The following is a 23,551-nucleotide window of genomic DNA, read 5'->3' on the forward strand; positions in this document are numbered from 1 at the left end:
GTGCTCCGGAAGGGTAAGCAGATCCTGTTCCACATGTGGCACCCGTCGTGTTGCTTATGTGATTACAAATCCGGTAAATAGTCTAATTCGGTAGGTCACATTCATGAAAGGGAAGGGGATTGTAGTTACGACGTAAGGAACATATCCGATATCATTTGTGAAACGGTTATTCCATAACGGTCAACCAACTCGTGATGGCTTCCGTAAAATTTACGAAGGGATGATTTCAACTTCACCATTTGGAACTCTTGTGAGCAGTAACCCTCTATCAAGAAAATCATGATAGAAAATACAAGCACGGGAATATCGTATCAATTGGGAGATATATACCCCGTATGCAGGCGCTGCTGGAATGTTGCTACTTAGAAATGGAAAGTTCACAATTGGAAAGCTGAAATCATCTCTTTTGTCGTAAAGTTTTGTTTTCAACCGACCCTCATTGTCAATTTCTAGATGTAAGTCAAGATATGAAGCCGACTTAACTGTATCTGTAGTATCCTTTATCTCCAATTCGATGGGATAGATGCGTTCCACATAGTCACCAAATTTTGAATTGTTTAGTGAAAGAACGTCATCTATATAGCGTAAAGTAGAGTTAAAGGATATTGCTAACTTCTTATCTTTCTTCCTAAGAAGTTCCTGCATGAAGTCAGCCTCATAATAATAAAAAAACAAGTCTGCAAGTAGAGGGGCACAGTTTGTTCCCATTGGGATGCCGACAGTTTGTTGAAAAACACGTTTCGAACGTTACAAATATGTTGTCAATCAAGAAATCAAGCATCTTGATAATATCGGTTTCAGAGAATTTTTTCTTTGAATCAGAGTGATTCTTTACAAAGTATGATTTAAAATAGTCCAAACGAGATGCAAGACCTTTTGTCATGTCAAAAGCACAGAGTGTCTGTAGGACCATTACTGGTCATAACTATATCGCAGATTATATGTAGTCTCCATGTGTCCTTTAGATTACACGTTAGTATTACATTTCTGTGTTCAGTGAGCTACTAAATCACGGGGAAAATCCAATTCAGTATGTAGTCTTCAACTTTTAAATCTCATGCAAGATGCCTTATGTTCAGACATTGTTGTTTTTAAAAAGTATTTATCAAAGTCAAACGACAATCGTTTAATTATTCTTTTCGTACAATGCAATTTGTGATTATGGCCAAATAAAAGATATTTCAATGAGGGTGTAGTTCCCGATAATTGAATTTATGCTGACGATCGGATCGATGCGAAAAATAATTTGGACGATTATACGCTAAAAGTTTTTAGCGATCGAAAGGGGGAGGGAATACGCCCTCTATCCCTATGTCCTCGAATGCACATTAAGGTATACATTGACAAAAACCTCGTCCCATACATTAGTATCGGTAAAGTCAAAAATATCTTCAATAAATTATAGAAAAATAATTAAAAAAAGTCGAGTACACCTTTTACATTCGGGTGTGTTGGAATCTACTTTAAACGTTAAAAATTGTAAAAACAATAAAAAGTCAACCATCTCGCTTTGGAATTCATTTTTAAAAAAATTTTCAAGCTAATTTTGTCTTGGTTAGGTTTTAAAATTTATAATTTGAGAAGAACTTAAATATGGGTCAAATGAAATTACAAAAAAAAATATGGGTGTATTTGATTACAAGTTGCTAACTTACTTATTCACAAGTCTCCCCTCTATAAGAAACACTTCTCTCCCCTCTATCAGGCCAAATATATTTTTTGTATAATCATTGAATCTTTTTCTTTACTCAATTCAGACAAATAATTTTAACGTTATTATACGCTAAAATACACAGAATATCGAACAAAATTAATGATACATGAGTACTAGATTACTATTTTAAAGATATTTCGAAAATCAATTCTACATCTAGAAATAAGGTCACTTCTTTTATCATGCAAAGCTCTGATTCCTTTCACGGATTTGGCTATACTTTTTGGACCTTTTGAATTATAGCTCTTCATCTTTTATATAAGGTTTGGATTTTAAATATTTTGGCCACGAGCATCACTGAAGAGACATGTATTGTCGAAATGCGCATCTGGTGCAAGTAAATTTGTACCGTTAATTTTATTACTACCACTTGGTCGATGCCTCTGCTGGTTGACTATTAGTCCAAGAGGGAATCACCAGCCCAGTAGCCAGTACTTCGGTACTGGCATGAAAATACGGATTTTTTGTGTTATTCAAATTTGCTGTTACAAAATGATAGAAATTATTATAAATTAAGGAATGTATCTCCCTTATGCAAAGCTCTGATTCCTTTCACGGATTTGGCTTTACTTTTTGGACCTTTTGGATTATAGCTCTTCATCTTTTATATAAGCTATTTGGCCAAGAGCATCACTGAAGAGACATGTATTGTCGGAATGCGCATCTGGTTCAAGAAAATTGGTACCGTTAATTTTATTATCTTGTTGTGATTGTTGGAAATTAATTGATATTCAACTTTAAATCATAATAAGATTTTTAATATTATAATATGTCGAAAAGGAGAGAAATGTCATTCTTGTGCGTCAGTGCATTGAGCAAACGACATGATCTGTTAAAACGAAAAGTGTTTTAATATCGTTTTAGACATATGATAGTCCTTGTTTATTATTTGCACCTACACGTTAAAAACCATTCAATCAATCAACTATAATAATTGATTTTGTACTGATTCTTGAGACTTAAGATTTTTTTCATAAAGTTTTGACATGAATCATCAATCGACAAGGACATATTGAAAGATTTCCAAGGATAAATTTTATGAATGAATATTGTTGTGACTAATCTTACAACCATGGCAACGACAAATATCTGCATCACCTAAACGATAATATAAAACATGAACAGACACCCCACAGACAAATAATTTAATCTCGAGGGTACATCTATTGAATTAGCTCAAATATTGGTTTGAACAGACATATCCTGACCTCACTTGTCCTTTTAAATATAGAAATATCTGGGTCAAAACAACACACCGAAAAAATTGTTTGGGTTGAAAAACTGTGTTCATGTTGCTTTTGATTGATTGCACATTTTTTTATTTATTGGTAAAAAGACGCGCTAGCAAAATGTTATCCTGGTATCTTTGATTAGTTTATTTACAACCACTGGCTCGATGCCACTGCTGGTGGAGTTTTCTTTCCCCGAGGGTATCACAGCCCGGTAGTTAGCATTTCTGTGCTGACATGAATTATCATTGACATGGTCGTATTTTTAACTGTTTAAAAAAACTTTTGATTTTTTGAAATACTAAGGGTTTTCTTCCTCAGGAATAGATTACCTTCACTGTTTTTGGCAAAACTTTCAGGAATTTTGGTCTTCAATGCTCTTCAACTTCCTAATTAATTTAGCCTTTTGAACTTGTTTGGATTCGAGCGTCACTGATGGGTCTTTTGTAAAAGAAACGCGCGTCTGGCGTAAATACGAAATTTTATCCTGGTATCTATGATGAGTTTATTTGCATACAAAGTTCGATATCTTTTTCAGAGTTTCCATCCTAGCCCGTAAATATAAAAAAAAAAAAGAAAATGTGGTATGATTGCCAATGAGAAAACTCTTCACTAGAGTCCTAATTTCACAGAAATTAACAACTACAATTATAGGTCGCCATGAGGCCTTCAACAATGAGAAAAAACCATACCGCATAGTCAGCAATAAAAGGCCCCAAAATGACAAATTTAAAAATTCAAACGAGAAAACTAACGGCCTAATTTATGTACAAAAAATTAACAAAAAACAAATATGTAACACATCAACAAACGACAATCACTTCATTACAGGCTCCTGACTTGGGACAGGCACATACATAGAGAGTGTGGCGGGGTTAAACTTGTAAGTGAGATTCCAACACTTGCCCTTACTTGGGACATTGGTGTATCAGTACAACATAAGAACGAACTATAAAAATCAGTAAAGTCCAGGTTTTATCAACCCTTAAAAGCATATAATTATTTATGTCTTTTCTATTTCGAATGAATGTATTTCATCATTTTATGAATGGAAAATTTTGAAAGCGATGGCCTGACACGCCACGCCGATCGGGATTATTCCGTCATCTCAACAATGATTAAAAGGACAAACAAACACTCCATACACAAACCATTTAATCTAGAACGTCAACCTATAGGTTTTGTTCAAATATTGGTTTGGTCAAACATTTCCTGTCCCTGCTCGCCCTTCCACGTTTGATATGATTTTTTGACAAAACAATGCAACAAATACTAAGTCTTATTATTATCCAAATTCTTCAAGTAAGACCTTGAAATCTAGTAGACTTTTGTATTTGTTCTCTCTAAACGACACTGTCCTGGTTACAATATATGTTACATGTTTAATATGCTTTGAACAAAAACTGACAAAACACTAAGACAAAAAACAAAATCTGACGAAAAGTTTAACGTGACAACAAAAACCTATCAGTAATGTTTGGAAGTAATATACTTTTTTTTAAATTTCGATACTCCGTTATACTGGATATTCTGATATGACGTCCTTATACGCTTTGTAAACAAAGCCGTGTTTTAGTTAAAAAAAAATATGTTTGACACGTGTGCACAAATTTACTGTTATATTCTTGCTATTTTCATTGTTATTCTAATCAAATATACACATTTTACAAATTACATAAATTTTCATTATATATTGTTAAACATATATTTACACTGCTTTTAGTTTTTATACTAATAAAATATGAATATGTTATGTACATACTCCACGGGGAGGAAATGAGAACAAACAAACATTTCTATTGTGTTTTCGTACACTTCGACCTATATATATACTGTAAAATAACGACACATATAATGCCTAGCCATGTTAAAATGAACATAGAGCATGACATAAAGGAATTATTTATTAACTAATAATTATTTATTGTAACATATAATTGAATAAATTGAATTAGATAATTATGACAAGAACTGCTCCTCATAAAATGTGGAAGAAAAGTATTGACCCTTGTGCATATAAATATTTGAGTCGCATAGGAGATTGTAGGTATATCAGTTACGATTAGTGAGGTCGTAATTACCTTTATCTAACCTGCAAACCACACAAAATGCAACACTTTTGAACAGTCAACATTGATATAATATACAAAAAAATTACTGAAACAAAATGGCTCAATTCATAGGAAAATGGCAGGCTGGCAAAGGTTCAATGTCAAATTTTGAAGCATTTGGTAAAGCTATGGGTAAGTTCTTAATTGTTTTATTTTTATTTTTTTTTCAACATGTTCTTCACCTTTACTGTATCACAAGAATTTTATATCACACAATAAGAAGTTAATCGTTAGGGTTTGTATAACGAACTGTAAATTGCAAGATACATCTTAGAATTTTGTTAAAAATTGTTAATGACATTAATGCTGTATATGTATATGTAGACTGTACATGTATAAATTGTGTGTCTCTTTCATACTATGAGCTGTATTTTCCTTACGGAATAAAGTATTAATATCATACAAAATTGAACATAACTGAAAACTTATTAAACCTCTATCCGTTACTCTACCGACTACTCATTCACCACGATTAAACAAGGGCTGCAAAAGTTTATGAATATAAATGTAATGTGCATTTGACCAAATATGTAAATAAAATAAGGAGGCTTGAGCTTTTTAGCTTAAGAAGATCGCTGTTCCTAATGTTAACAACCGTTTAATAACGTGTCCTATTATTAAAATAAAATATCGGCTACATTCATTTAGGCGTGACGGATCCATAAAGTTAGGGATTGGAGAAGGGGAAGGGGGGGGGGGGGTGGAGAATCAGGGGGTTGGACTATCAATACATTTGAATGAAGACATATGGTTGGAAACCCACCTCCTTTTTAAAAATGATTGGATCCGCCCATGAAGACGTATTTACAACTTGCATGCAAATTTGTCCACCATTCCGTGAAATCAAACAAGTTTCCGTAAAATTTGACGTCACAATTAAAATGTGATTGTTGTTTGACGTCAGAGGGTTAATCAGAGCATATTCAATGTCATTCGGAGAAAAATGTCAGCTAAATACCAAAAATATAAATACGTGGAATATGCAATATGGTAAATGAGAGAAAGCCAGAAAACCAAAAAACACATGCAATGAGATCATTAAAAGAGATATACCAGCAATAAAGACGAAACCCATAAAGATTGCTAATATTAATAGCAACAACGAAAAATAAAACCCCTAAAGATTGCATTGGCAATACTTTTAATAACAACCAACAAAATTATCAATAAAAGAAATACACAACCACCAAAGACAAAAGCCTTAACGACTGGTAATACTAATAACAACCGCAAAAACGGATAGAAATGTAGTGTTCATCAGCCAAATCTTTCAACATTGTTCAATGATCAGTAAGGAGAGTAGTTTGGTACGGAAAAAAAATAAGTAATTAAACGTAAAGCACTTACGGAAATATATTATACCTGAGTATAATATCACGGCCATTATTCAAGTTGATTAGTTAACTTGAAAGGTTATATGAGCCAATAGTTATAAAGGTACCAGACTTACAAAAATGTATCATTTAATTCTCCAGACGCGCGGTTCGTCTTCATCAGTGACGATCAAATTAAAATAGTTATAAAGCCAACCAAATACAAAGTTAAAGAGCATTCAGGACCCCAAAATTCCAAAAAGTTGTGCCAAATACAGCTATGATAATCTTTATCTGGGCTTTACTTATTGTTGAAGGCCGTATAGTGACCTATAACTATTAATTTCTGTGTCATTTGGTCTGTTGTGGAGAGTTGTCTCATTTGCAATCATAGTGATACCACATCTTCTTATTTTATATATAGTCTGCGATGCGCTATGAAGAAACAATCTGATGACGATCGACCATACTGCAAAAACGCTGTAGTTATCATAATATATTATTATTTTACACTAAGGAAGTTTATGGAATTGACACACTCCTGAGAATCTACGCATTTCTGAAATATATAAATATACGGAGACGATTGAAGCATTTTGTAATTTGGAGAATAACTAATTAATAGTATCGGAGGTAAAATCTTCAACCACAGACTGTATCTGTTTCATGATATAATTGTAGGACTTCCTGCTGAAATAACTGAAAAGTTTCGAGACTCTACTTGGACTGCTACGATCAGTAAAGATGGAGACACGTGGTCGGTTGAAAACGAATCTTCTGTTTCACCGAAAAGGACGTATAGTTACCAAGAAGGGAAGGAACTAGTTACAACAAATATGTTTGGAAAAGGTCTTAAGGTATAATACATTTGTTCTATATGTATTATCGTAGAAAAATGCATACAAGTACTATGTCAGTAACCTGTAATTCAGTTGTTATCGTTTGTTTACTTTTAACATCTGTTATGCTATGATTAAGGGCAACTATGTCAATAGGTACACACACTCAGTTTTAGGTAATTGTAACCTTTGCGCTTTGTGTGTGTTTTGCAGTTTATGTGCTTATTTTGCGTCATGTATGATAGAAATTATCCCCAGTGACAATTTTGATAGCACACAAAGTAAAATCACAAAAATACTGAACTCTGAGGAAAATTCAAAACGGAAAGTCCCTTATCAAATGGCAAAATCAAATGATAAAACACATCAAACGAATGGACAAAAACTATCATACTCCTGACTTGGTACAGTTATTTTCAAATGTAGACAATGGTTGATTGAACCTGGTTTTAAAGCGCTGAACCTCTCACTTGTATGACAGTCGCATCAAATTCCATTATATTTACAACGATGCGTGAACAAAACAGACATAATAGGTAAATAGTCAAAATATGGATACAGCAGTCATCACTGTGTCACAATGGAAAGAACATCATCAATATATCTGAAAATAAAATTAAATAATGTGGCTTCTTCGATAATAGAAAATGGCCCCAGTGAGTATGATAGAAATTCGCCTCATTGACAATTCTGATAGTATGATTGTGCCCCAACTGAAATATCTGAAGTACATTTATTGAATCTGGATAATTTGGGTACTGAATTGGAACAGTTGTAGCAATTTTAAAATATATGTAGAGAAATCAAATTGAAGCTACTTTTTAAACGTTAAAGACACTGTTGTCTTTATTCGCAGCAACAGTTCATGAGCTTCAATTTTCAATACATGAAGCAGTTAAAAAGCTTTCCAAAACTTGTGGTCAGGTGTCTTTTCCATGTAAATGCAAAAGGGGTGCAGCATTTCTAAATGTAAAAAATTTAAATATGTTGTGCAATTACCGCAGGCATAATTCACTCACGTGCTCAAACAAAGGAAACAGAACTATTTTTGTATTTTGTAAAATAACGTTTACTATGTGGTCATTGAATAAAAATTCAATAGTGTGTATTCATGCCTTTTTTATAGTTAGATATATACTATAAATTGCTGTACAAGTTATAAGTGATTTTTAGTCAAATTTTGTACAAATTGTAATTTGAATAAGCACTTTTTGTACAAATAACAATTTGTTAAAAGTCAAAATACAAATTTTAATTTGTACAATTTGTTTGTACAAATTATAATTTGTACAAAATGATAACTTGTACACAACATATATAAGCTTATGATTTCTCATCAACAACACCCATTTCATATATTTTCGCATATGTTATAGGTCTCAATCTTTAAAAACAATCAGAAAACCAAAGAATTGCAAAATATATTTAAGACCAAACTTACAAAAGTTGTAACAAATATGGCAAATCCATTTAGCGTTGGAAACACTAGTAATAAGTGTCACAAGGTTTTTCAATTAATTTGAATGACATGCTCAGTAATATCAGGTTTGTTCATTGAAATTTATATAATTTACAAACATACTAGTACCAAATCTCCATTTTTCACATTATTACCAATCAAAATTTTACAGTAGACCGATCATATAATATTTAGACCAAGAGATTTAAAGACCGAGTATTTTCTAAAATGATTAGCACGTTTGTTTAATTTTCTGAATTCTGTAACCAAAAGATAATTGATATTTCAGCTAACAGCTACGTTTGATTCCGATACAAAAATGACTGCAATGGAACAGACTGAAGGCGAAAATGGTTGGAAAAGTCTTAAAGCAGTCAGAGAAATAAAGGGTGACAAGATGATAACTGTAAGTCTTTACAAACAGTTCACCACAATGGCTGTCGTTGGTTGCTGTCTATCATATTTGTTTTTTCGTTAAATGACTGCCAGGAGTCAGGCCATGGGAGATTTGTTTGAAATATTTCATACTTTTGTCATGTTGAGGCATTCGTCAGCTGACTTTACAATATGTGTATTGCTCATCGTTGAATGCTGTGTTGGGATCTATAGACGATTAAACCCACATCAGTTGAACTCTGTTGGATAGTTGTCTCATAGACACATCTCCTTATTTTGTCCAAGTATTAACAGTTTGACAATTTTGTGCAAGATTTTATATATGAATACTAATACTTAAATTAATTTGAAAGTTCATCTCTTGTATTCTTTAATGTTGATAAGATAACATTCCTCATCGACGAGCAAAATAATTGATAATAATTTACTTCAAACGAATGATAAGTGCTGTCTTAAAAATTGTGATGTGAGAATGTTATGTTCCGGCTAAAATCTTCTTTTACTTGAGATTAAGATTGGGAATGAAATCGCATTTCCGTTAGATTTTAATTAAGTCAAATGCGTGAAAGATATTTCAGTGATAAATTAATATACAAACATGCTTTGTTTGAACAGTGGTATACTACTGTTGCCTTTATTGCCATGCATTCATTGCAACACCTCTCTGTTTCAATGTACTAAGATTTATTCAAATACCCTTACTGAAATGGTTAAATTCAAATGTACATACCCTAGCACTAAATTAGATGATCTATTCGAATTCTCAACAACTATTACAAGTTTGAAATTGTACAGGTTTTTCATGTAGATAGAACAGAATATTTATAATGTCTATCAATGCATTAAAATTTTTTATTATGAAGCAATTATTTTTTTAAATAAAACCAAAATAATTCAAAGATGGCGACAGAATTTCATAATTTCATTATGATCAAAACAGGGAGACTGCAGATGTAAAAAAACAAAATGAATCAACTAAAATTATTTGAACAGGGTACTAGTATTGAACCGAAACGGAAAGTATATAAACTTATGTTTTGGCTTTTTCAAAGACGTTGTTAAACTAAAATTTATGTTGTGGGTATGACGTGATGTCTATCAACGTAAAAAATCACCAACAGGACAAATATTATTACTACTTGTAGACTAATGTTTGTTCTTGCCAATGACTACATATACAGTTTCTATGTCTTCCGTTTCAACGTTTTACCTTGTGCGTAAAGTTTAAAAACAGACTATAATTTGAAGACTCCGACGTTTTTACGAACTGAAGGCACATAGAGCAAAAAAATTCAAAGAATGAATAAAAAATACACGATTGAAATACTCTACGATTCCGAGATTTTCTAGTCATACAGTCACATAATTAGCTATTTTCAATTTCGAAAACTTCAAAAAAGATAGATAAATGTTTATTAATCCTAAAATATCCGAACAGAATCAATAATATTAACAGGGAGATAACTCTGTAAAAGCAGCTAAAAGTTTTAATCACGTTGTATCGTTAAGGAAATATTAAGATTCTCAATAATCAAATCAGTGTTGTTCAAACTGCTATATATTCAATGAAATTTTTTTCGAAAAAGTATGTGGTTCAAGGTTTTAGATTTTTTTTTCTATTTTTGTGAAAGGATCAAAGTAAATGATTATTTTATCAAAATGTTATGAAAATAAAGGAGCCAAATCAATTTAAGTCAAGGTGTTTGGTACCACCTTAAAAACTCGTACATAGTTTTATCAAAATAAATAACGTTCAATAACTATTTAACTCTTTAGAATTCTATAATATAGTTATATTCATCTTATTTTGTAGACAGTAACAGAACTTGAAAGTGGAGTGTCGATGACCCAAGAATTCACAAGATGTTGATTGATAAATCATTGTAATTATAACAGCTACGGATAATCTATGTTTGAAATAAACAGTAGAGACTAAAACATCAAACTAGTACGTTGGTGTTACCGCATTTGAATCAACATTTTCTTAGATGTAATTTTAATTGGTCAGTGACCAGGGAATCATTTGAACATGAAAAGATGACAATTAAGAGTCGGCTGCTAAATTACGTATAAGCATGACTTTAAAGCAAACATTTTTCTTTTAAATGGTAGCTATTAAAATTTTGTTATATTATTATATTTTTGATACGTTGTACAAAATCCAAATAAAATGGACAAAACAACTGAATTATTTTCTAAAAAAAACTCAGCAAAAGTGTTTTTAAGAAGGTAGGACCCTTTTAGTTGATGTGGCTTTCAAAGATAAATAATAATTGAAGAGAAAATTCCATATTAACAAATCATTTATCAGACCTTTTTATATATGGTATATTTATCGGTTACTGACATGAACTTGGATAGATAAGAGAATCGATGATGTCATCGCAAAACAAATATTTCTGTTTCTGTTATATTTTACGCTAAAAGGCATCTTTGTGGCAATATAAATCGTTAATAGTAATATATGTTACTACTTCATGTAGTACTACGTGTTACTTGAACTTTCATATTGTAGTAACAGTATAGCAAGGTTCCCTAATTCTTTTGAATTACTCATTTTGCGGGACAAACTTAGATGAAAATAAAACTAATTTGATTGAAAATAAGAATTCTATTTCATATTATTGTTGCATAAATTAAAGGACATTCTACTTTTCTGTAGAATAAGTACGAGAACGTTCTACTTAAAATTTAGCGTAACCCATTTAAATTGTATTTTCAACTTGTATATTGAATAGAAATTCTACCTTTTGCAGGTCATATTTTATAATGTTCTACTTTATAATTTGTAATAACATGAGCAACACGACAGGTGTCACATGTTAAGCAGGAGTATATATATCCATATTAGTATGATCCATTTTCCGTTAAACAAACCCATTATGTTGGTCGATTCTTCGAGTTTGGCATAATTTTTTTTAACATTTTCTGGTCATGTAAATATATTGAATATCTCCATTACAAACTCAATTACACTTTTATATTCTCTTTTTAAAAATTAACCAGCGATAAAATAAACGTCACAAAAATACGTCACTTTTTGTGATGGCGTTGAATCATTTGTGTGACAATGTGTGATGCACAGTTTATAATTCTATTGTGGTATCCTGTTATACTGTCGTAAATGCATGGAACATGTCTGTTTTTATTCTGTAGTTTACATGTTTAAATAAACTACAGTTACTATATTATTTATTTGTGTATTTATCTGTCCTGTGTCTTCTTGTGTTAAATTGTATAATATTAGTATACTGTCATATGTAATTTTGTCATTTTAGCGTTATTTAGGTTTAGGTAGCTATAAAACCAGGTTCAAGTGACAATTTTTCTTAAAATGTATTCTATCAAGACAGAAATATTGCAATTGTTATCAAAGAGTCCGTTTATATGAATAATGGCGTCAGTTTGTTTGTATCAGTTCAGTGTTTATGATGTTTCGCTGTTTCCCTCTTATAGTTGATGTATTTTACACGGTTTTGGTTTGTGACCCAGATTTGTTTTCACTCGATACAATAATTCGTGATAGAGATTTCAATAAGTTACCACGAGTATTTTAAAATTTGAGATCTAGCTTTTAATACGAATTTATAATTTAGGAAGATCATAGGTGAGCTCCTTAGATTTTGCAATAGTTTTTAGCAGATTTCAATCTGTATTGCATGTAAATTACGCATCTGTCATACAGAAAACCGGTTAAAGATTGTCTATTGGTATTATTAGATGGTAAAAAATGAAGAAAACTATTTTCTAAAAAACTCAGCAAAAGTGTTTTAAGAAGGTAGGACCCTTTTAGTTGATGTGGCTTTCAAAGATAAATAATAATTGAAGAGGAAATTCCATATTAACAAATCATTTATCAGACCTTTTTATATATGGTATATTTATCGGTTACTGACATGAACTTGAATAGATAAGAGAATCGATGATGTCATCGCAAAACAAATATTTCTGTTTCTATTATATTTTACGCTAAAAGGCATTTTTGTGGCAATATAAATCGTTAATAGTAATATATGTTACTACTTCATGTAGTACTACGTGTTACTTGAACTTTCATATTGTAGTAACAGTATAGCAAGGTTCCCTAATTCTTTTGAATTACTCATTTTGCGGGACAAACTTAGATTAAAATAAAACTAATTTGATTGAAAATAAGAATTCTATTTCATATTATTGTTGCATAAATTAAAGGACATTCTACTTTTCTGTAGAATAAGTATGAGAACGTTCTACTTAAAATTTAGCGTAACCCATTTAAATTGTATTTTCAACTTGTATATTGAATAGAAATTCTACCTTTTGCAGGTCATATTTTAGAATGTTCTACTTTATAATGATTCAGTTTACCTTGTAACTAACCATGTATATTGATTAATGGCGAGTGTATCTAGTATATAAAAGAAACGTAAAGCCACTGAATAACACACAAATATTCAACCAGCACGCCAGGTTAACCTCTACATACTATTTCGATATGGCTCAATTTTTAGGAAAATGGAATTCAGTATCTATAAATAATGCCGAAGCTGTAGGAAAAGTTTTGGGTAAGTTTGTGTTTTATTTTATATTTATTCTGCATATTTGCGTATGTCCTGAATAGTTACGAACACTCGTTTCGGTCTTATCATATTATTGTTTTTTCTATCAAATATAAAGCCACAATAATTTAAAATTGACTTGAGTCCTCAGAACGACAAAAAGCATCAAATACAACTAACACAAGACTTTTAAAGACACAAATAACCAAAGTACAAGTAACAGCAGTGAGTATGCTCAGAATAATAATTAAAGGCAAATATTGTTACTAAAATAAATATCATATAAAATAATTTGTTATCTAAAGTAATATGATCGCTCAAAATACTTAAAAAGTTTAATATGTTTTATGTATAAAAAGTATTGGCGGAATTAAGTTGTGGCACAGACGGGTTACGTTTTGGCGCAAAAAGATATCGCCCCATCACAGTACTGCTACAAGAAATCTAAATGTCAAAAGGAGAAGAGAAAAATAAAATGATTAATTATCACTGGGGCTATGTCATTGATACTACTAGGACATAATCTTAAGTCTAGATATATACTTTCAGTCCTGTTGAACTTACTTTCAATAAAGCTAATACTAACAATGACCACTGCCCTTTCCTCAATCTTGATATCTATATCATTAACGGGAAGCTTAATACAAAAATTTATGATAAAATAGATGATTTTTTTATTTCATATCGTTAATTATCCATTTTTAGATGGTGACGTTCCCTTGTCACCATCTTATGGTGTTTATATATCTCAATTTTTAAGATTCGCTCGTGTATGTAACAACGTATTAGATTTTAGCGAGAGAAATTTATGTATTACTGAAAAATTATTACACCAGGGTTTTCGATATCACAAACTGGTCAAAACATTTACTAAATGTTATCACCGGTATAAGGAAATAATTCGTAAATATAACTCAACATGCAGACATCTTATACGTTCTGGTATTTCACATCCAATCTTTTATGGTAATATTTTTAACAAAGCACAAAAATGTCAATATTCACCTCAAAAGCTTACAAAACCTTTAAGCAGACTTATTAAGAAGAGATATAATTACGATACTGTTGTCAGGTCATTAAAGATTGCATATTTTGGCTTTAATATTGATTCACTTATAGGGTCTTTGCATCGGAACTAAACACATTTTTTTTTTAAACCGTTATTGGCATGATATGGGTTATGTTCTTCTCATATATTTTATGATAGTATGATCCTAAACCCCTAACGGGAGGGATTGTGCCTGATATTCATATGATGAAGACATAATCTTTCAATCAGTTTAATTGAGGTCTGAAGCTGGCATGTCAGTTAACTGCTAGTAGTCTGTTGTTATTTGTGTATTATTGTCATTTTATTTATTTTCTTTTGTTACATCTTTTGACATCGGATTCGGACTTCTCTTGAACTGAATTTTAATGGTCGTATTGTTATGCGTTTACTTTTCTACATTGGCTAGAGGTATAGGGGGAGGGTTGAGATCTCATAAACATGTTTAACCCCGCCGCAATTTTGCGCCTGTCCCAAGTCAGGAGCCTCTGGCCTTTGTTAGTCTTGTATGATTTTTAATTTTAGTTTCTTGTGTATAATTCGGAGTTAAGTATGACGTCCATTATTACTGTACTAGTATGCATATTTTTAGGGGCCAGCTGAAGGACACCTACGGGTGCGGGAATTCTCGCTACTTTGAAGACCCATTGGTGGCCTTCGGCTGTTGTCTGCTCTGTGGTCGGGTTGTTGTCGCTTTGACACATTCCCCATTTCCTTTCTCAATTTTATTTGAATTCACTCAACGTTAAAATGATGTATTCCCATTTTCAGTCAAAATAATAGTGAGTGCAGGTAAGCTATACCCACGCTCACATTAAATTGAAAGTAGTGGGAATAGCATGAATTCAAAACTTGTGAAACAATGTCCCTCAATTCCAAAGTTGTATTCACCATAAGTCATAACTTAAGACAAAACAAAACCATCAATAATATTATTTAAAAAACGAGGTGCGACAGATACCAGAGGGACCTGCAAACTCATAGATCGAAACAAAAATTCCAACGCCGAAAAAGAAAAAAAACCTAGACGAATAAAAGTACACTAGACACAACATAGAAAACTAAAGACTAAGCAACACGAACCCAACAAATAACTGGGGGTTATCTCAGGTACCGGTGCTATAGAAGTGTCAGCAGATCCTGCTTAACATGTGACACCTGTCGTGTTGCTCATGTTATTACAAAATCGGTAAATAGTCTGATTCGGTAGGTCACATTCATGAAAAGGGAACGGATTTTAGATACTACATAAGAAACAAATACGATATCATTGTAGACGTTAAATGAAGACAGTTAAGGTTTAAATAGTAATTTAAGAATCTTTGTCAATTTACTATATAGGGATTAATTTACGATGACGACCAAATAATTTTTGTATTTTTTGCCAAAGAAGATTGCCGGTTACAAATTAAAGATATAAAATCAGTAGAATGACAACTGTATTTAACGAAATCCTAGTTTAAGTTTTCCAAATAGTTAATATGTTTGTTTTGTCTCTTATATTTTTTAACGTGTTGAATATACATGTAAAATGAACTTTCAGGCTATACAGATGAAGGTATTAAAAAGTTCAAAGAATCTAAATGGACATTTGAATTCACCAAAGATGGAGATAAGTTTTCAATTACAAATCAATCAGACAACACACCTAAAACAACTAATACATACGAAGAAGGGAAAGAATTGGTGACGAAAAACTCATTTGGACAAGGTCTTAAGGTATCTTTTAATGTGTTTGAGCTTTTGATTTTGTCGTTTGATTATGGACTTTCCTTTTTGAATTTTCCTCGGAGTTTAATATTTTTGTGATTTTACTATTTTCTATGCAAGATTGAGGAATTGGAGACTGTTAACAAATTTGTTCATTTACAAATATGATCTATGATATTCAGTTGATCAAACAAATAAGTGATGGTATGAAGGTTTGTAATTAATTTCAGGCCATGTAAAACCGGAATCTAATGGTTTTTTTGTCCGATATGCACCACGGAGGTAAAGCATAAAACCACTTTGCCGACTTTGAATATTATTTTTTTCCAGAATGGACGTTAAGCACACATTGATTAGTAAATTCAGTTTAAGGTACTGTAGCACAAGAAAAAAGTTTAAAACGGAAAGTGAAAACAAAAAGTTTGTCCTCCTCCCCCCAGGATTATAATTAAGTACGCCAGAATGTGAAAATATAATCCAATTGTCGCTCCGCTCCCATTTCTATATATGACACCTTGTAAATGAGCTATTCGCTTGAAAATAAATAACCTTTTTACGATCTTCATATTTTTTTTGTATTTTAGCTTACTCTCAAATTTGACTCGGATTCCCAAATAACTGTATTGGAAAAAATGGAACTACCAGGTGGTTGGAAAAATGTAAAACTTGTTCGAAAAGTTGAAGGAAATAAAATGACAGCAGTAAGTATTCATTAATGTTTATGAACCCTTCCGCAGCCATCAGTATGGGAATAGTCTCATTACCAATCATAACACATGACATTAATGTTTATGAACCCTTCTGTAGCCATCTGTATGGGGATAGTCTCATTACCAATCATAACACATCACATTAATGTTTATGAACCCTTCTGTAGCCATCTGTATGGGGATAGTCTCATTACCAATCATAACACATGACATTAATGTTTATGAACCCTTCTGTAGCCACCTGTAAGGGGATAATCTCATTACCAATCATACCACATCACATTAATGTTTATGAACCCTTCTGTAGCCATCTGTATGGGGATAGTCTCATTACCAATCATAACACATCACATTCATGTTTATGAACCCTTCTGTAGCCATCTGTATGGGGATAGTCTCATTGCCAATCATAACACATCACATTAATGTTTATGAACCCTTCTGTAGCCATCTGTATGGGGATAGTCTCATTGCCAATCATAACACATCACATTAATGTTTATGAACCCTTCTGTAGCCATCTGTATGGAGATAGTCTCATTACCAATCATAACACATGACATTAATGTTTATGAACCCTTCTGTAGCCACCTGTAAGGGGATAATCTCATTACCAATCATACCACATCACATTAATGTTTATGAACCCTTCTGTAGCCATCTGTATGGGGATAGTCTCATTACCAATCATAACACATCACATTCATGTTTATGAACCCTTCTGTAGCCATCTGTATGGGGATAGTCTCATTGCCAATCATAACACATCACATTAATGTTTATGAACCCTTCTGTAGCCATCTGTATGGGGATAGTCTCATTGCCAATCATAACACATCACATTAATGTTTATGAACCCTTCTGTAGCCATCTGTATGGAGATAGTCTCATTACCAATCATAACTCATCACGTTAATGTTTATGAACCTCCTGTAGCCATCTGTATGGAGATAGTCTCATTACCAATCATAACACATAACATTGATGTTTATGAATCCTTCTGTGGCCATCTGTTTGGGGATAGTCTCATTGCCAATCATAACACATCACGTTAATGTTTATGAACCTCCTGTAGCCATTTGTATGGAGATGGTCTCATTACCAATCATAACACATAACATCGATGTTTATGAATCCTTCTGTGGTCATCTGTTTGGGGATAGTCTCATTGCCAATCATAACACATCACGTTAATGTTTATGAATCCTTCTGTGGCCATCTGTTTGGGTATAGTCTCATTACCAATCATAACACATAACATTGATGTTTATTAATCCTTCTGTGGCTATCTGTTTGGGGATAATCTCATTACCAATCATAACACATCACATTAATGTTTATGAACCCTTCTGTAGCCATCAGTATGGGAATAGTCTCATTACCAATCATAACACATGACGTTAATGTTTATGAATCCTTCTGTGGCCATCTGTTTGGGGATAGTCTCATTACCAATCATAACACACGACATTAATGTTTATGAACCCTTCTGTAGCCATCTGTATGGGGATAGTCTCATTACCAATCATAACACATCACATTAATGTTTATGAACCCTTCTGTAGCCATCTGTTTGGGGATAGTCTCATTGCCAATCATAACACATGACATTAATGTTTATGAACCCTTCTGTAGCCATCTGTATGGGGGTAGTCTCATTGCCAATCATAACACATGACATTAATGTTTATGAACCCTTCTTAGCCATCTGTATGGGGATAGTCTCATTGCCAATCATAACACATAACATTATTTAATAATATTAACTAACCATATAAATGACATCTTACTTTCAATATGGATATCGTGAAGCACTATAAAGCTTTATCGAATGCTTTTTTTCATATATTAAGTGAAACTGTATCTGTATTTCACACTTTTGTAATTGGATTCTGTATGGCACAGATTCCTTTCGGCTATGTTTTTACATATACGGTACCTAAACTATCTACTTGATAAGGATTTATTGAAACACCGTCGTTTTTAATCTTAAGAATATTCTATTTGAACGAGTCTTGGTAAAGATTATTTTGTTTGGTTTCTAGGATTATTTTACCACTCAACTCCACCCTACCCCATCACGAATATCAAATAGTCATCCCATTGGTAAAAACTAAAGTTAATAACCTATTTTATTATACCTCACTTATCATTATCATTTTCTATATAAAGTAGGAACACAATATTTTGACTATTTTTTCAAATTGCAAGCTTTTAACTATTGGACCACGATGAAACTATTTGACCGCAAGCATATTTATATTTCGAGGAATTGCCAATGCAGCAGCGTGATTGGAGGATGTTTTAAATACTTCGGGAGTAACGACGTCGCGGTTTGACTATTTTATCTAAGTTTGATGTCAGTGCAGGACATAGCCTTAGCATTTTCGAATATTTATGAAGTAAATGTTAAACAATATGCTTGTGTTTCTGTTTTTTTATTTATGTAACGATAATGTATCCCCCCCCCCCCCCCCCCATTTATTGTCTGTTGTCTTCTTCGATATAATAAAACACTTACTGATTTGATATTCGTGACATAGAAAGTTTATTGTCCCTTCGGAGTACAACTACTGCCGTCGGCTTCGCCTCAGGGCAATAGTCGCACCTCGGGGAAATACACTTATACTATTCCACTCATACCCAGTCAATAATTAGAACATACTCACCCCTTCTCGTCCAATGAAAAGTCAGTTTTTTGCCCTCTAATTTTCATAGTACATGGTTTTCCATGCACTATGAAATGCTATACATGAATGACTTTTCATTGTCAGTTAATTATGAAAGTGAACTCTTAATAGCTGCACTAACGAAGTGTACAATCCCCTAAGGCATTTTTCTTGGGAAAATAGACTACTGATTAGAAACGAAAGAGCAAAGATTAAAATAAAAATATTTTGAATTTTGCAAAATTTCATGCATTTTTTAATGGTACACATATATAGAATACACAAAAAAATAATAAGGATAAATAAAATGATATTTATTTCATTTATATACCTTACATTTGAGGGAATTATTTTCTTTTTCTATCAAAAAACACATTGCCAGACTGCTGATATATAGCAGAGGATTGTTTTTGGAGAAACACAATACATTTAAATTTATCAATAAAAAGTAAACATTTAATGTTGTATGGTCTGAATTCAAATATTCATACAGAGAGTTTCATATTTATAAAAAAAAAAATCAAATTTCAAAAAGGGGATTTATATAACATTGTGTTGCTTTTTTAAATAAAAAAAATCTAAAGATATAGAGGTATTGAATTTTACCTGAAGCAGAAGAAAAACAATTTATCCATCACAAACTATGTCAGTGCTATTTCATTTCATCCATTGAAATGACCATTACCTATGTATTATATTTAGTTCGATTATAAAAAGTGAACTCTTATTTAGGTTTGACTATTACAATGGGAAAGGATAGTTTTGTAAGGTCACTCGAAAGTGTGAATATGTTCTAAATTGGTCAGACAATACTTGGTCATGTTTTATGAAGATTTAAGCCCAAGTATTGTCTAACCTATAAGTATACAATGTCACTATATTTGATCTTTGAAACAAATTGCACTATCCTAATTATCTGCCACAAAACCAGTTTTATTGTATAGCTGTATCATATACTAATTACCTTTTACTGTGTCTGACGTATGTTGGTGTAAGAAACATAAATGATGAATATTTACTAATCAACTATTACGAATGAATCATAATAATTTCGACAATGATGTCATATCAACTGATTGTCATTTAAGGTTTTTGAAGACCTGGAAAGTGGCACAAAGATGACCCAAACTTTCGAGCGATGCACATAGTCTGAAGAACAAACAAACGGAGTGGTAGTGAACGTCATTCATAAGTGTTGTTTGAATGTCTGAAAACGTCTTGAGATGCCTAATGAATGTAAACACAAGATGTATGTGTGTAATAAAAACCGACAAAACAGTTTTTAAAAGAACAGAAGAGCACAGAAGTGTTCTGCGAAGATAAGACAATCAATTTAGTTTAACCACTAGAATATTTGTCGTAAACAAACAATTGTTGGCAGCTTTGCAATAAAACTTTAGATAGTTATCTCTTATTTTATTTTGTTCTCATTACACCTTAAAGCAATTCCTTCAGTGTACATATATATCATTGGAGTAAAAGTTCAACAGTGTGCTTCAAAGGAAGAAAAAATACCCCGGGAAAAAAATACGCAAAATCAACCAATTCAAAAGTCAAAATCCCTATAAAGAGAAGAACAAACAAACAGACAAAACATTCCACCCAAACATGCACTAGACATACAAACTATGACCCTGCACAAATGAATCCAAAACAGAGACCGAGGATGCAATAAGGTATTTTGGAGTGATCAGAAGCTTTTGCGTCACGTTTGATAATTATATATAACTGTGTTACAAAAACAGATGTGGCATGATTGCCATTTATGCAACTCTTCACAAGAGATCAAAATTAATGCCACAGAAATTAACAACTATAGGTCATCATACGGCCTTCAACAACGAGCAAAGGCCCATATCGCTTAGTCTTAGTTCTGGACAGTGGTGTAACAGTACAACATCAGAACGAACTATAAAAATCATTTGATAAAGCTTAATTCAACTGATGGATACAAATAGAAATACTGGTACATCTAACAAAAACACAGAGTGGATGTTACTCTTGTTGATAATATTAAAGCGGATATTAATAATTGTAAACTTCTGGATATACAATTTGTAGCAAAGTTTTCTTTTGATGGCATTTTGGATTCTACATGTATATGACATTCTTAAAAAACCTTCTATTACAAGAATATAAATGCATGAACAGGTTGGCAGCCTGAGATTTAGGGTTACGGGGAGGGAATAACACGGCTTTTGGTCTCGCGCTAGTTTAATTTGTTCTTTCAGTGGAAAGCCAATAATTTCAAGCATATAGTATTTTTTTACCGTACATGGTAAGTTTAAAAATTGCAGGTATCTAAATAGGGTTTTGGTCTGAAATGGGTTTTTCAAATTATCTCAAGTCATCTTTCTAATGCTGCACCATATTTTATATGCGATGTCCTATGTTGGTTCCATATGAATATAATATCTACCGAATTATGGACAAAGTCATTATTTACTTCAGTAATTTTCTAACTATATCTACTTTATAACAAGAACATACTTTTGAAATTTCCAGGTAGTTGCATGTAAATTATAAGTTTATTCCCCTCCATATGGTCCAGTGACTACAGAACTTGACTATTGAGGGTTCTTGAGTATTGATAAAATGACATTAATGCATACAAAGGTTTGGCCACACACACATGTAAGTTATCTCCCATCTTAATAAATGCATGCTTTGACAGTGTAATAAAGATGGGTTTTTATTTTATTTTATGCATCTTATATACGAGTTTTTACTTGGATTATTATTAGTATGGAGCTTCGAGATATTTGTAAACTTTTAGATTATGATATAATAGAGAATTATTCATAAAAAAATTGATTGTGGCAGGTTCAAATCATAGTGGATCTTTTCTATACAAAGCATAAATTCCGCCGGAAAACAAATCCACAGTAAGATTATAGATTGATCTTTGTAAGGCAGCAACCATTTGATTTTCGCGACAAGTTGAAAACAATTTTTTTCTTTCAATTTTAGCATTACATATAGTGGCAGCTGAGGGTGAAACAAACAATTTTTTTTCTCAGAATGAAAAACAAATTATTTTTTTTTCCAAAAACTGGAAACAAACTTTTTTTTCCAAAAAAAAAACCATAGGCCCCCCAGAAAATCAAATGGTTGCTGCCTAAAGCCTTAATTTGCATCTGTGCCCACAGTTTTTGCTTCCAGTCAACTTAAAACTATTGTCTCATTGGTTTACAGGTGGAATTGTCGCAAGTTTATGATCATAGTTACATGATGCCTAATACATGTAGCTAGCAGATACATTTGTCTAATAAAATACAACTGGCATATCAGGATCGTAATGATGCTATTAGGATAAGTTAATCGGCTTTCAAGAGCTAGATTGGCAGCGCAGCCGTCATCCAAACAATTCGCTTCCATTTTTACGAACGGCGGAATGGGGAGATAATTTTGAGGAACTAGAATCCTAACTGTAAAGGGTTGTGCCTCTTAGAATTAAAGATTAATAGAAATTAACACTACATTTTTTGTTAGAAATTCATAGTTAAAAGGTTACATGAAAATAAGCGGTGGACATGATTAATACATATCTTTGTTTTCATTATTTTGTTTGAGATTCGAACTAGTCTTAGCTTTAGACAAAGAAACCTTTTTGCCGACCGTGCGAGGGCTATAAAGCCAGCCAATTGCAAGGTCGTTAAAAACTCCCATCGTCATAAGCAGATGGAAGAAAGGTCCGCTGATGTAGGTCCTAACGTAATCGGTGCCTGATCATCAACATTATCATCAACAAACCTTTTCAATTTAAGTAAGTGCAACCCCTTAAGAAACGTTAAAATGGTTTACTGTTAAGTAAT

General features: G+C 32.3%; 2 protein-coding genes across 2 annotated transcripts; both read left to right on the top strand.

The window, feature by feature from the left end:
* Positions 1-5,024: 5,024 nt before the first annotated feature.
* LOC143082779 (fatty acid-binding protein 1-like) lies at positions 5,025-11,249 on the top strand. The gene is made up of 4 exons (XM_076258634.1): positions 5,025-5,186; positions 7,049-7,224; positions 8,955-9,071; positions 10,875-11,249. Exons 1-4 carry the CDS (start codon positions 5,111-5,113, stop codon positions 10,929-10,931), a joined length of 426 nt encoding a protein of 141 aa, XP_076114749.1. The 5' UTR covers positions 5,025-5,110; the 3' UTR covers positions 10,932-11,249.
* Positions 11,250-13,414: 2,165 nt separating this feature from the next.
* LOC143082780 (fatty acid-binding protein 1-like) lies at positions 13,415-21,143 on the top strand. Its single transcript, XM_076258635.1, has 4 exons — positions 13,415-13,605; positions 16,191-16,366; positions 16,942-17,058; positions 20,825-21,143. Exons 1-4 carry the CDS (start codon positions 13,536-13,538, stop codon positions 20,882-20,884), a joined length of 423 nt encoding a protein of 140 aa, XP_076114750.1. The 5' UTR covers positions 13,415-13,535; the 3' UTR covers positions 20,885-21,143.
* Positions 21,144-23,551: the final 2,408 nt, after the last annotated feature.

The sequence above is a fragment of the Mytilus galloprovincialis genome, chromosome 7, assembly GCF_965363235.1.
Source record: "Mytilus galloprovincialis chromosome 7, xbMytGall1.hap1.1, whole genome shotgun sequence".
NCBI lineage: Eukaryota > Metazoa > Mollusca > Bivalvia > Mytilida > Mytilidae > Mytilus > Mytilus galloprovincialis.